This window comes from Apodemus sylvaticus, chromosome X (genome assembly GCF_947179515.1).
Source record: "Apodemus sylvaticus chromosome X, mApoSyl1.1, whole genome shotgun sequence".
Classification (NCBI taxonomy): domain Eukaryota; kingdom Metazoa; phylum Chordata; class Mammalia; order Rodentia; family Muridae; genus Apodemus; species Apodemus sylvaticus.
Window position 1 is genome coordinate 65,904,159 of NC_067495.1, and position 13,695 is coordinate 65,917,853.

The 13,695-nt window shown below is 42.0% G+C and overlaps 1 protein-coding gene across 1 annotated transcript; it reads right to left on the reverse strand.

The window, feature by feature from the left end:
- Positions 1 to 4,436: 4,436 nt before the first annotated feature.
- Positions 4,437 to 4,688, reverse strand: LOC127674526 (40S ribosomal protein S21-like). The gene has a single exon (XM_052170265.1). It carries the CDS (start codon positions 4,686 to 4,688, stop codon positions 4,437 to 4,439), a length of 252 nt encoding a protein of 83 aa, XP_052026225.1.
- Positions 4,689 to 13,695: the final 9,007 nt, after the last annotated feature.

Below are 13,695 nucleotides of genomic sequence, written 5' to 3' on the forward strand. Positions count from 1 at the left end.
GTCATCTTGTCCAACCTTATATCATTTACTTCCTGCAAGCAGACCAGACTTTCTTGATTTTTTTTTCTTTGTTTAAGATTTATTTGTATGGGAGCTGGAGAGACAGCTCAGCAATTAAGAGCACTGGCTGCTCTTCCAGAGGACCAGGGTTTGATTCCCAGAATCTACATGGGAGCCCACAACTGTCTACAGTTCCAGTTCCAGAGGATCTGACATAATTACAGACAGACAGATAGACATGCAGGCAAATCTATCAATGCATATAAAAGTAAACAAATTTTAAAAAAGATTTATTGTTAATTTTAATTTCCAGTAGGATTGTGTCTGTGTTTATGTACAGTCAGACATGACCCGTGCAGGCCAGAAGAGATCGAGTGCTGGGAACTTCCCTTAGGTCCCCTGCAAGAACGATATATGTTCTTAATCATGTCGTCATCTTTCTTGTTTCTCTACATACCTCATCAATTTTTCTGAAAACTGGATAATTTTCTGGGTGGTGGTACCACATACCTTTAATCCTAGCACTTAGGAAGCAGAGGTAGGTAGATCTCTGGGTTCCAGGGCAGCCTGATCTACAGAGCAAGATCCAGGACAGGCAGGGTTACAGAGAAACCCTGTCTTAAAATAAGAGAGAGAGAGAGAGAGAGAGAGAGAGAGAGAGAGAGAGAGAGAACAGGGTAGTGGTGGCACATGCCTTTAATCCCAGGTTACTAAGAGGCAGGTTAACTTGAGAGGCAGAGACAAGCAGATTTCTTCTTTCTTTTTCTTTTTTTGTGTAATTTATTAATGTAAAGTCTAAAACAGTCTTTAAATTTTTTAATTAACAAATTTACAAAGCTTAGGTGCATTGTTAGATTGATATTTCTCTTTGCAAGCAATGAAATAATTGGAAACTGAAATTAAAACAATAGCAATAACATCAAGACATATGGCACATGTACAAAGTCCACACATTTAAAATAACAAGCATTGCTGAGGAATATTAAAGACCTTTTGGACAAAGCCATATAATGTATTCATGGATTGGAAATGCAAAGAAGTTAAGATGTTGATTTCCCTCTAAATTCCTCTATAGATTTAATGGCATTTCAATCACTGTACAGAGACTGGCATACTGGCTCTGTAATCTAGGTGGCAAAGCAAGGCACCCAGAAATCACGGCAGCTGGGGTGTGTAAACTGAATGATTTGGAGGCTGAGAATGAATCCATGGTGAGTAAATCATCTTGGGGTTAGCACAGAGATAGATGGGTGCGCCAACAAATCATGGAGAATTCTGAAACAGTTGTCTGTGGTGTCCCCTTACTGCCCTACTGATTTCTGTAGGCCCTGTAGTGGTGTCATCTGGCTCTTGATGGTGAGATATGTCTTTTTTTTTTAAATTATATTCAACACAATATATAATTTTATACCAACCATAAAAATGATGGACATGTTATTAAATGAACATAACAAGATAAAGTCTTCTTTTTTGTTTGTTTTGTTTTTAGTAGAGCTTAAAATATTGGCTCTTACTTGATACAAACCCAAAATAAGAACAATTTTTAGACATTGGAGTTCATTGTGATAATGCTGTACTTCAATGTCCCTCATATCACCAAAGGATTTTACCTAAGAGTTGACAGTTCTGCTGCACCAAGGAATGAATTAAATAATCATGAAGAAATTATTTGAATACAGATTTCCTGCTATGGTCAAAGCTATTCAACTTGAGTGATTGTCATAATTCCCAGCCCACAAGGAACAGATTACATTCATTTAGAAATGGTGTGTGTATTAGGATGGTCTATCCATGAAGTCATTCATCAACTGTTTCAATGAACAATGGTTCTGCTTGGAGGGTGGCACAGACATTAGGTGAGGGTAAGATTCTGGTTCATTGGCTGTGATGATTTTGAAAAACATCCATCTCAGAAAAAGAGTAACTTATAAGGTCATCTTCTTCAAAATTGATACAATAATTATGACTATCCAGCAAAACATTCAGTCTCACTCTTTGCTGTTCTCTAACAAGCCACCTCCCAAATAAATTGTCTATGTTTCTTTTGGCTGTATAAATAATTTTGAAATATGTAAGCTGTTCTGAAAACCATAGTATAGTGTAAAAAATCAAACAATCCTACTAATAGAGAGGCTAGGATAAGAGAAGCATGATTTCAAGGCCATTATGTGGTACACAGCAAGACACTGTCACAAACAAACAAGCAGAAAGTGTATATGGATTGTACAATATTGGACATGCTTTTTCTAGTGTGTAGTTTCCCTTCTTGTGTTGGCATTTTCCATCTATTATCCTTTGTAGGGCTGGATTTGTGGACAGATATTGTGTAAATTTGGTTTTATCATGGAATATCTTGGTTTCTCCATCTATGATGATTGAGAGTTTTGCTGGGTATAGTAGTCTGGGCTGGCATTTGTGTTTTCTTAGAGTCTGCATGAGCTCTGCCCAGGATCTTCTAGCTTTCATGGTCTCTGGTGAGAAGTCTGGTGTAATTCTGATAGGTCTGTCTTTATAAGTTACTTGCCCTTTTCCACTTACTGCTTATAATATTCTTTCTTTGTTTAGTGCATTTGGGGTTTTGATTATTATGTGACGGGAGGAATTTCTTTTCTGGTCCAGTCTATTTGGAGTTCTGTAGGCTTCTTGTATGTTCATGGACCTCTCTTTCTCTAGGTTAGAGAAGTTTTCTTCTATAATTTTATTGAAGATATTTACTGACCCTTTAAGTTGATTATCTTCACTCTCTTCTATACCAATTATCCTTGGGTTTGGTCTTCTCATTGTGTCCTGGATTTCCTGGATGCTTTTTGCTTTGACTGTTGTGTCAATGTTTTCTGTGGTATCTTCAGCACCTGAGATTCTCTCTTCTATCTCTTGTATTCTGTTGGTGATGCTTGCATCTATGACTCCTGATCTCTTTCCTAGGTTTTCTAGCTCCAGAGTTATCTCCCTTTGTGATTTCTTTATTGTTTCTAGTTCCATTTTTAGATCCTGGATTTTTTTTAAAAAAAGATTTATTTATTTATTATATGTAAGTACACTGTAGCTATCTTCAGATACCCCAGAAGAGGTGCATCAGATCTCATTATGGATGGTTGTGAGCCACCATGTGTTTGCTGGGATTTGAACTCAGGACCTTCAGAAGAGCAGTCAGTGCTCTTAACCACTGAGACATCTCTCCAGCCCAATCCTGGATGGTTTTATTCATTTCCTTCGCCTGTTTGATTGTGTTTTCCTGTAATTCTTTAAGAGATTTTTTGTTTCCTCTATAAGGGCTTCTAGCTGCTTACCTGTGTTCTCCTGTATTTCTTTAAGGGAGTTATTTATGTCCTTAAAGTCCTCTATTATCATAATGAGAAGTGATTTTAGATGTGAGTCATACTTTTCTGGTGTGATGGTATATCCAGGACTTGCTATGGTGGAAAAATTGCGTTCTGATGATGCCAAGTAAGCTTGGTTTCTGTTACTTATGTTTCTTCTTCTTCTTCTTCTTCTTCTTCTTCTTCTTCTTCTTCTTCTTCTTCTTCTTCTTCTTCTTCTTCTTCTTCCTCCTCCTCCTCCTCTTCCTCCTCCTCCTCCTCCTCCTCCTCCTCTTCTTCTTCTTCTGGTTTTTTGGACTTGATTTTTTCGAGACAGGGTTTCTCTGTGTGGCCCTGGCTGTCCTGGAACTCACTCTATAGACCAGGCTGGCCTTGAACTCAGAAATCTGCCTGCCTCTGCCTCCCAGAGTGCTGGGATTACAGGCGTGCGCCACCACCGCCCGGCTTAGTGCATTCCTAGTATATTTATTTATTCAGCAATTGCTCTTAACTGATGAGTCACATATTGCTGCATGTCAATTATATATAGCTACTGAGGTTCTCGTGTAACACAGGCCAACCTTGAATTCATTGTATAGCCCAGAATAACTTTGAATTTATAATCTTCCTGTCTCCACTTCCCAAGTGTTGGGATTACTGGTATATGCTACTATGCCTGACTGTGGCACTATTTTTTTTTTTAAAGCTTTTCCTTATTCAGTGATTATTGAATAAATATTTAGAGTGCTTGCTTTGGGCCAAGACTTTTTCCATCACCAGTGAGCAAAACTAATATAGTTGTTGCTAGCATACATGTTGTACCCAGGTTCTGTTGGTAGTAATTGCAGAGCCATAAACTGGATATGATTTCCACATCTTGTGTGTAGCGATTAGCATAAGAAGCAGATGCCACAACGATTTTTACATTAACTCAAGTGCAGTGAAGAAGCTGGTGGGTTCAGACAAAATGAGTTTGTTCTGAACCTGGATACTTGGTGGAACCAATAGAAACTCATTTCTGTGAGTCCTTTCCCTCAGGTGGAAGTCATTATAACAAAACATTTATTGGAATATTCTTTTTTTGTCACAGGTACTTATAAGTTTTATTTATAGCAAATTATTCCCGATTTCTCCTGCTCAAACGTTCTTTGAGACAATTCCATCAACCTTAGTCAATCGGAGATTAGAATCATCTGACTCACCCATCCTGAGAATGGCCCCGCAGATACCGTAGGTTTTAAACTGGCCATTAAACCGTCCTGTGCCTCTGTCAACCTCAGCCACATTTATCTGGAAGGACACATGGTCCTTGGCAGCAATGATGTGGTTGCTTGATAAGCATTTCAATGGCACGTACAGGTCTACAAACTCACCGGCGTCATTCTGCATTCTGAGGCTATCTCTGCTCACTGGTCCATCGAGAGCACTGAAAGAACAGAATATTCTAATCATCACTCATCTTGCAGGTGGTTTAACTTTTAACAGAATGTCCTTAAATTGTCACCCAAAAAGAACCTGAAGACCATCTCCTGACATCTGTACCATGAGCCACTCTTTGTCTTTAATTTTCAAATTTTAATAATAGAATTACTTATGCAAAACTTTTGGCAGATTGTCTTTGGATTAACTGTGGGTAATTCTTTTTTGTTGTGGTTGTCTGAGGCAGGGTCTCACTATGTAGCCCTGCTATCCTGAAGCTAGACTAGGCTGGCCTCGAACTCCCAGAGATCTGCTTGCCTTTGCCTCCCAAATGCTGGGGTTAAAGGCGATCCAATTGGCTGTAGTTTTTTTTTCTTTGTTGTTATTTTTTTTTTTTTTACTTATTCACTTTACATCCCACGCACTGCTTCTTCCAGCCCCCATCCTACAATCCTTCCCATATTCTCCCTCTGCTTCTCTTCTGAGAGGGTGGGAGCCCCTGGGTATCACCCCCACTCTGTCACTCCAAGTCTCTGTGAGGCTAGGCGCATCCTCTCCCACTGAGGCCAGACAAGGCAGCCCAGTTAGAAGAACATATTCCACAGACAGGCAGCAGCTTTTGGGATCACCCCTGATCCCATTGTTCAGGACCCACATGAAGACCAAGCTGCACATTGGCTATATATGAGCAGGGAGGCCTGGGTCCAGCCCATACATATTCTTTGGGGGGTTCAGACTCTGAGAACACCAAGGATCCAGGTCAGTTGACTCGGTTGGTCTTCCTGTGGAGTTCCTATCCCCTTCAGTGTCTCAATCCTTCCTCCTATTCTTCCATAAAAGTCCCCAAGCTTCACCCACTTTTTGGCTGTGGATGTCTGGATCTGTCTGAGTCAGCTGCTGGGTGGAGCTTCTCAGAGAAAAACATGCTCCTGTCTGCAAGCATAAAAAGTTTCATTGATAGTGTCAGGGACTGGTGCTTGCCCATGGGATGGTCTCAAGTTGGACCAGCTGTTTGTTGGCTACTCCCTCAGTCTCTGCTCCATCCCCTGTCCCTGCATTTCTTGTAGACAGGATAAGTTTGGGGTGGAAAATTTTGTGGGTGGATTGGTGTCCCTATCACTCCACTGGGGTTCTTGCCTGGCTACAGGAGGTGGCCTCTTTTGGTTCCATAATCCCAATGAAGTGAGTCACAGCTAAGGCCACCCACATTGATTCTTGGGCACCTCCCTTGTCCTAGGTCTCTGTCTTAATCTGGAGGTGCTCCCCACCTCCTCACCCCCATCAGTTGCAGATTTCCATTCATTCTCATGGCCAACTAGCCATCTCTCCTGTCCTTCCCCACACCTGATCCTGACCCCTCCCTCATTCTTCTCTCCATCCCCTCTCCCATGCAGTTTCTTCCCTCCATCTGCCCCTTCTGACTGTTTTATTCCCCCTTTTAAGTGAGATTCAAGCATCCTTGCCTGGGCCTTCTTTCTTGTTTAACTTCTTTGGGTTTGTGGAGTGTAACATGGTACCTGTATGTTTATGGCTAATATCCACTTATAAGTGAGGACATACCATGCATGTCCTTTTGAGATATCTGTAATCTTAGTTTCAGGGCTCATATAAAAAAGGTCAAAAAAACATGGCAATTGTATTGGTACACATCTGTAATACTAGCACTTGAGATGTGAAGGAAGAAGGGTCAGGGGCTAAAGGTCATCCATTGACTAGGTATTGAGTTTGAGACCAACTGGGACTATATAAAAACCTGTTCTTTTTGTTTTTCTTTTTTTTTGTTTTTGTTTTTGTTTTTGTTTTTTTTTAAAAAAAAACCCTCATGGGGTCAGGGATTTAGCTCAGTGGTAGAGTGCTTGCCTAGCAAGCACAAGTTCCTGGGTTTGGTCCTCAGCTCCAGGGGGGAAAAAGCCTCAAAGTAAATAAGTAAGCAAAAGATCAAACATAAATTCCTGTCAGTGGAAATGAGCCCATACTGGTTTGTAACCCAGGCATCAGGATTTAGAAAATCTCTTTTGCAGCTAAGCCTGGTGATCTCAACTACTTGAGATGCTAAGAAAGGAGAGTCTGAAGTTCAAATCTTGCCTGGGTAATTCAGATTGATTTTTGTTTCAAAATTTAACAAAAGGGGCTGGAGTACTACGGGTGTAGCTGACTTGGGAGAGTTCTTACCTACTGTGCACAAGATCCTGGGTTTGATTCCCAGCCTTATATAAGCTGGGCATACACTTGTGACCCACTGATGGAGAGACCGAGGCGAGATGATCAGAACACAGATACTGCAATTAAAATCTATGGAGAAAATAATAGAGCTAGGCAATACTGGCACATGGCTTTAATCCCAACAATAGAGAGGCAGAGGCAGGCAGATCTCTGTGAGTACAAGGCCAGTCTCAAGAGCAAGTACCAGGATAGCCAAGGCTGCACAGAGAAAGAAACCTTGTCTCAAAATACAAAATAAAATGTAAAAAAAGTAACAGAAGGTTGTAAGACATTATTTCTGAAATATACTCACATGGAAAAGAGTGTTTTTCAAGGTGAGCCCTCTCAACATTCTGTGTCTGAGGCCAGCGAAGGCTGCACAAGACCTCATTTCAAAACGAAAGGCAAGCCTTTTGTGGTGGCACAAGCCTGTAATCCCAGGCAGGCGAATTTCTGAGTTCGAGGCCAGCCTGGTCTACAGACTTTGAGTTCCAGGACAGCCAGGGCTACACAGAGAAACCCTGTCTCGAAAAACCAAATTAAAAAAAAAAGTGCTTAAATGCTACATTTCTCGGGAGCTGGAGAGATGGCTCAGCGGTTAAGAGCACTGACTGCTCTTCTGAAGGTCCTGAGTTCAAATCCCAGCAACCACATGGTGGCTCACAACTGTCCCTAAAGATCTGACGCCCTCTTCTGGTGTGTCTGAAGACAGCTACAGTGTATTTACATATAATAATAAATAAATCTTAAAAAAAAAAGAAAGGCAAAAAAAATAATTAAAAACCAAAAAACCAAAACCAATAACAACAGCAGCAACAACAAAAGCACAGCTTAATGTTTCTGGGGTATGGATTTAGTTCACTTAGTCCAGTACTTGTCTAGAATGCATTAAGCCCTGGGTTCAAGCCACACCACTAGATAAACTGAGTCTAGTGTACATGCCTGTAACTTGGCAGGCATGTGTGTGTATGTGGCAAGAAGAGGCAGGAGAGTTGGGGATTCAAGGCCAGCATGGGGCTACAGGAATCAAAAACAACAAAAACAACAAAAAACTCTGAGAAACAAAAAGGAAAACCCAAACTCCATAACTGTTACTATTGTAATCTTTTGGGTTTTGTTTTAATTAAATTACTTTTATTTCATTGATCTAATTTTAGGGGCTGTAGACAAGGCTCAGCAGTTAGGGTGACATAATATGCTACTCTTCTAGAAGATCTAAGTTCAGTTTTCAGCACCCACATCAGCTGACTCAAAACCACTTGAAACTCCAGTTCTGAGGAGATGTAACACTGCTGGGCTCTGCAGAGACCTGCACTCACCCCATAATCATAATTAGAAAAATAGTACAATTAACTTGTAAAAATCTTGCTTTTAAGATATGAGTATGGGTATTCTGCCAGCAGTATGTCTGTGCATCCCCGCCATGCTTGGAGCTCCCAGAGGCCAGAAGTGAACACTGGATCCAGTGGGGTTGGCCTTCTAGATACTCGTGAGCTGCTGTGTGAAAACTACAAATTGAACCCAGGTCAAGAGTGACAAGGGCTAAGCCTTCTTTCCAGCCTCTTAACCTTTTTGCCACTGCTTTTTTTTGTTGTTGTTGTTGTTTGTTTGTTTGTTTTTTTGAGACAGGATCTTCTCACTGTGGAGCCTAGTTTGGCCTTGAACTTGTACCACTGATTCAGAAAGCAAAAGCAAAATAGACATGGTGGTGCTTGTCCCATGCATGGCTTTAACTTGTGTGTGTGTGTGTGTGTGTGTGTGTGTGTGTGTGAGAGAGAGAGAGAGAGAGAGAGAGAGTGTGTGTTGAGTGTGTGTGTGTGTGTGTGTGTGTGTAAACCATTTTTTTTAGAAGCTTCAAGGTGGGATGGAGTTGAAGAAGTCAATGTGACTTAATATCCTCCATGGTAATCTGCCTGGCCTCCTCACAGCTAAAAAATGTATCCCCCTACCCTCAGGATCAAGCTATATCACCTAGGTAGTCCATGAACCTGTGATCCTCCTGCCTTGGTGTCTTGAGGGCTGGAATTACAGATGTGAGCCAAGGTGCCCAGTGTGTGTAGTCTGAGTAGTTCATCTGTGCCAGGCCACCCCTTGCAATCGATTTTCAGAAGACAACTGTTTGTTCCTATGTTTTTTGAGACATGGTCACACTATATCCTGGAATTCACTCTGTGTACCAGGATGGTCCCAAACTCAGAGAGATCTCCTCTGCCTCCCAAGTGCTGGGACAAGCACCACCATGTCTATTTTGCTTTTGCTTTCTGAATCAGGGTCTCAGGCTGTCCCAACTTGCTATGTAGCTAGTCATGGCCTGGAACTCCTGGTTCTCTTGCCCTTAAGTCTTGAGTGCTGGGACTGGAAGTGTGTGACTGAATTTAGACAAAAGCTGTACCACTGAACTGCATCCCCTGCAACTTGATGGTGCCTAGGTGATAAGCATCAGGGCCTTGTGTATGTTAGGCAAGTTCTCTGTGAACTAAACCTTGGGGCCAGAATTCCTTCTGCCTTTCAAAACTGAAACTACACACCATTCAACAACCCCCAGCTACCCACTCCAGCTTTGCATCCAATTTGTTTTCTGTCACTGCAAACTCCAGTATTGTACACACCTTATATATGTGTGATCAGGGTTTGTCTTTCTGTGGCTGGATTATTTCATTTATTATCATATCCTAAGGCTCAGTAACGCGTTGCAAATGTTAAAATCTCTCCTTCTGCCCCTTTCTTAGGGATGGAATCTTATATTTCATCAGGCTGCTCTCACATTCTTGGGTTCAAGTGATCCTTCTGTCTCAGCATTCTGAGGAGTTGGCACTGCAGGCAAGCCACTACAACCACCTTGGAATGTCCTTGTTGTGAGGATCCTGTCTAAGCTCCGCCTCACAGTTACCTGGCAACAGCCTGGTAGGTCTGGCCCACTATAAAAGGGGCTGCTTCTCTCTCTCTCTCTCTCTCTCTCCCTCTCCCTCTCCCTCTCCCTCTCCCTCTCCCTCTCCCTCTCCCTCTCCCTCTCCCTCTCCCTCTCCCTCTCCCTCTCTCTCCCCCTCTCCCTCTCCCCCTCCCTCCCTCCCTCCCTTCCTCCCTCCCTCTTGTCTCTTGTGCTCTTCCTTTCTCCCCTCCCTTCTCCCCTCTGTCCACATGGTCATGGCCCGCCTCCTATGCTATACCTTTGTGGGTCTGATCCCTCAGGGGAAGGGATGCCTCAGTATGGGCCTGCTGAGACCCCCCTTCACCCACATGCCCATAGAACATATTCTTACACCTCTTTCTCTTTTTATGATCACAACACTTGTTTTTATGGTTGAGTAACACTGTATTTTCCCATTCATTTATTGGTAGAAATTGAGCTTGCTTCTGCCTTTCAGCTATTATGAATAGTGCTGTGCATACATTGGAGTACAATTGCTCAAAATCCTATTTTTAGTTTTTGGGGGTATAGACCTAGAAATTAAATTGCTGGATTATATGGAAATTGTTCTTTAAAACAGATTGTCTTTATAATCAAGAGTGTCTAATGTAGCCCAGGCTTGCCTTCAATTAGCTATGTGCCTCAAATACTGCAGGCTGACCTTGAAATCCAGCTTCTTTGGGTGATAAGCCCTAACTGGTAGAAGTACAGGTGTGCACCATCACAGCCGACTTTTTTTTTTTTTTTTTGAGACAGGACCACCTGTATTCCCAGCTGGCCTAGAACTTGCTATATAGCTGGGTGTGGCCTCCAATTTCAGATCCTGCTGCAACTGCCTCTGCAGTGCTGGGATTATTGGCTGTTTTTGTTTTTTTGAGATAAGATCCTCATCCTTGTGCCTCAAGCTCCCAACTGCTGGGATTACAGGCATATACTATTTATTATGTCTGTCTAATGCTGATTTTAAGTTTTAAATCTTACATGTATGAATGATTTGCCTGCATGTATGTATATGTGCACCATGTGTGTGCCTGGTGCCTTTGGATGTCAGAAGTCATTGGATCCCCTGGAAGTAGGTTGAGTGCTGGCAAGTGAACCTGGGTACTCTGCAAGAACAAGTGCTCTTGAACATAGAGCCATCTCTCCAGCCCTCAAAATACTAGTATTTCATGAGCATTGACAGTATTTTCCACAGTTAAGAATTTCCTGAGTCTGCAGGGCGGTGGTGGCACACACCTTTAATCCCAGCACTTGGGAGGCAGAGGCAGGCAGATTTCTGAGTTCCAGGCCAGCCTGGTCTACAGAGTGAGTTCCAGGACAGCCAGGGCTACACAGAGAAACCCTATCTCAGGGGAAAAAAAAAAGAATTTTCCAAGTCAAGTCAGGGTTTCTTTACAAACACATGTAAAATTCCTGGGTATTTTGAGGCAGGGTCTCACAGGCTGGCCTGCAACAGTGTGAACCAGGGTTACATACTCACAAGATCCACCTGTCTTGGCCTTCTGAGCACTGAAACTAAAGGCATGTTATCACTATGCTTGGTTTCATTTTGAGTGGTATTCTATTTCAGTTGGTGATAAGCATTGGAAGGTTTGCTTTTTTAAGATTTATTTATTTATTATATGTAAGTACAATGTAGCTGTCTTCAGACACTCCAGAAGAGGTATCAGATGTTGTTATGGATGGTTGTGAGCCACCATGTGGTTGCTGGCATTTGAACTCAGGACCTTCGGAATAACAGTCGGTGCTCTTAACTGCTGAGCCATCTCTCCAGCCCTTTGTTTTGTTGAGACAGACTCACGTAGCCTAAGTTAGCCTCAAACCATGCAGCAGAGTCTAACTTTGAATTCCCGAGCCTCCAGCTTTTCTCTGCCTCCTAAGCGCTGGGATTACTGGTGCTGTCTGTCCCACCATGCCAGTTCACACTGATATTTTAACTTTTTAATTTCATAAAGGAATAAGAGAACACATAGTTTATGAGACACTTCTGCAGAAAGTTCGGAAGCTTCTCTAGGTTAGTACTGGCAAGAGTGTCTCTCCTCACCTACATTCTACGTTCAGACTAAAGGGTGTCAATCAAAACTCCCTCCTTAGGGCACCTGCTTGATTCAGGGTCTCCTGGGCAATGCCTTTTTCATTAGGACTTCTCCAGAAATCTGTCAGGAAGCAATCAAGGTGGACTATGGTCTCCAGAGAGCAATTTGCATCTGCAAGTGAAATATAATCCCTAGGGTATTTTCAGCAAAATGGGAAACCTGTAAGCATTTCCTTGGAATAACCTTCAGTGAATTGCTTCATTTTTCTAGGGCAGGGTTTCTTCAGCAGTGCAGGTGAAGGTACTAATTTAAGCAGATCTAACTTCTTTTTGGCCTTGGCTTTCAATACTATGAGGACACTGTGTCAACACTGAGCTCACCCTTGCTCAGAATGGGCAGGGCCCATGTCAGAAGACCTAAATAGCAGATATAGAAGCACAGCCTTTCTAAAAAACATTTTAATGATTTCTTTTTGAGGCAAGCTCTTCTGTAGTCTGAGTGGCTTCCTACTCACTATGTGGCTGAAGGTGACCTTCCACAAAGATCCTTTAGTTCTTTCCTGCTGTCCTACTATGTAAACTATTAAAGATACATGTGTCTAAATTTAAAATAAATATAATTCAGGATTTAGGGTTTTTTAAGACAGGTTTTTTTTTGTTTTTTTTTTGTTTTTTTTTTTTGTTTTTTTTTTTTTGGCGCAAAAGTCCTGGCTATATTGGAACTCACTTTGCAGACCAGGCTGGCTTGATTGAAACTCACAGAGATCTGCCTGTCTCTCAGAGTGCACAGATTAAAGGCATGCACCAACACAGTGTTCCTGTATTCCAGTTGATTTAATCCAACATTTCATTTAGAGATTACTATTATAGCCAACCAAGAAAACCACTATGCTCCAGTGGTTCTAGTCCAGTGGTGCTCAGTGTTCTTAAAGCTGCAGCCCTTTAATACAGTTCCTCATGTTGTAGTGACCGTCCTCCAACCATAAAATTAAGATCATTGCTACTTTATAACTGTAATTGGTACTGTTATGAATCATAATGTAAATATCTGTATTTTCTGATGGTCTTATCTAACCTCTGTGAAAAGATCATTAGATCCCTAAAGGGGTCACCACACACAGGTTGAGAACCTGTTATATATATAAAATTTTATTTTATTTTTTGTTTTTTTTTGTTTGTTTTTTAGATTTGGTTTTTTTTTTTTTCCTTTTCTTTTTGGATTTTTAGTTTTTTCAAGACAGGGTTTCTCTGTATAGTCCTGGCTGTCCTGGAACTCACACTGTAGACAAGGCTGTCCTTGAACTCAGAAATCCACCTGCCTCTGCCTCCCAGAGTGCTGGGCTTACAGGCATGCGTCACCACTGCCCGACTTGTTCCCACCCTCCCCCTCCCCCCAGACAGGGTTTTTCTGTATAGCCCTGGCTGTCTTAGAACTCACTCTGTAGACCAGGATGGTCTCAAACTCAGAAATCTGCCTGCCTCTGTCTCCCAAGTGCTGGGATTACAGGCATGTGACACCACTGCCCAGGGGAACCGGTTTGTAATTTAGAGAGAGGGGATCTCACAATAGCCTTGGTTGGCCTGGGAGTACTATGTAGAACAGGGTGGCCTCCAACTAACTCATAGAGATCTGCCTGGCTCTACTTCCCAGCGCTGCTGGAATACAGGGTATTTGCCACCACACCCAGCAGAAGAGTTTATCTTAATCTAGAGGTGATGAACAGAATTGTTATATGAAATGCACTGTTTCAGGACAGTACAAAAATTGGGCAAATTTAATTAAGTATTTAAGATAGAATATTCTAATCTAAGAATTCCCTGTTGATATTTCA

Bases quoted from the DNA above. Each gene is read 5' to 3' on its own strand.
- LOC127674526 (XM_052170265.1), bottom strand. From the start codon at position 4,688: ATGCAGAATGACGCCGGTGAGTTTGTAGACCTGTACGTGCCATTGAAA.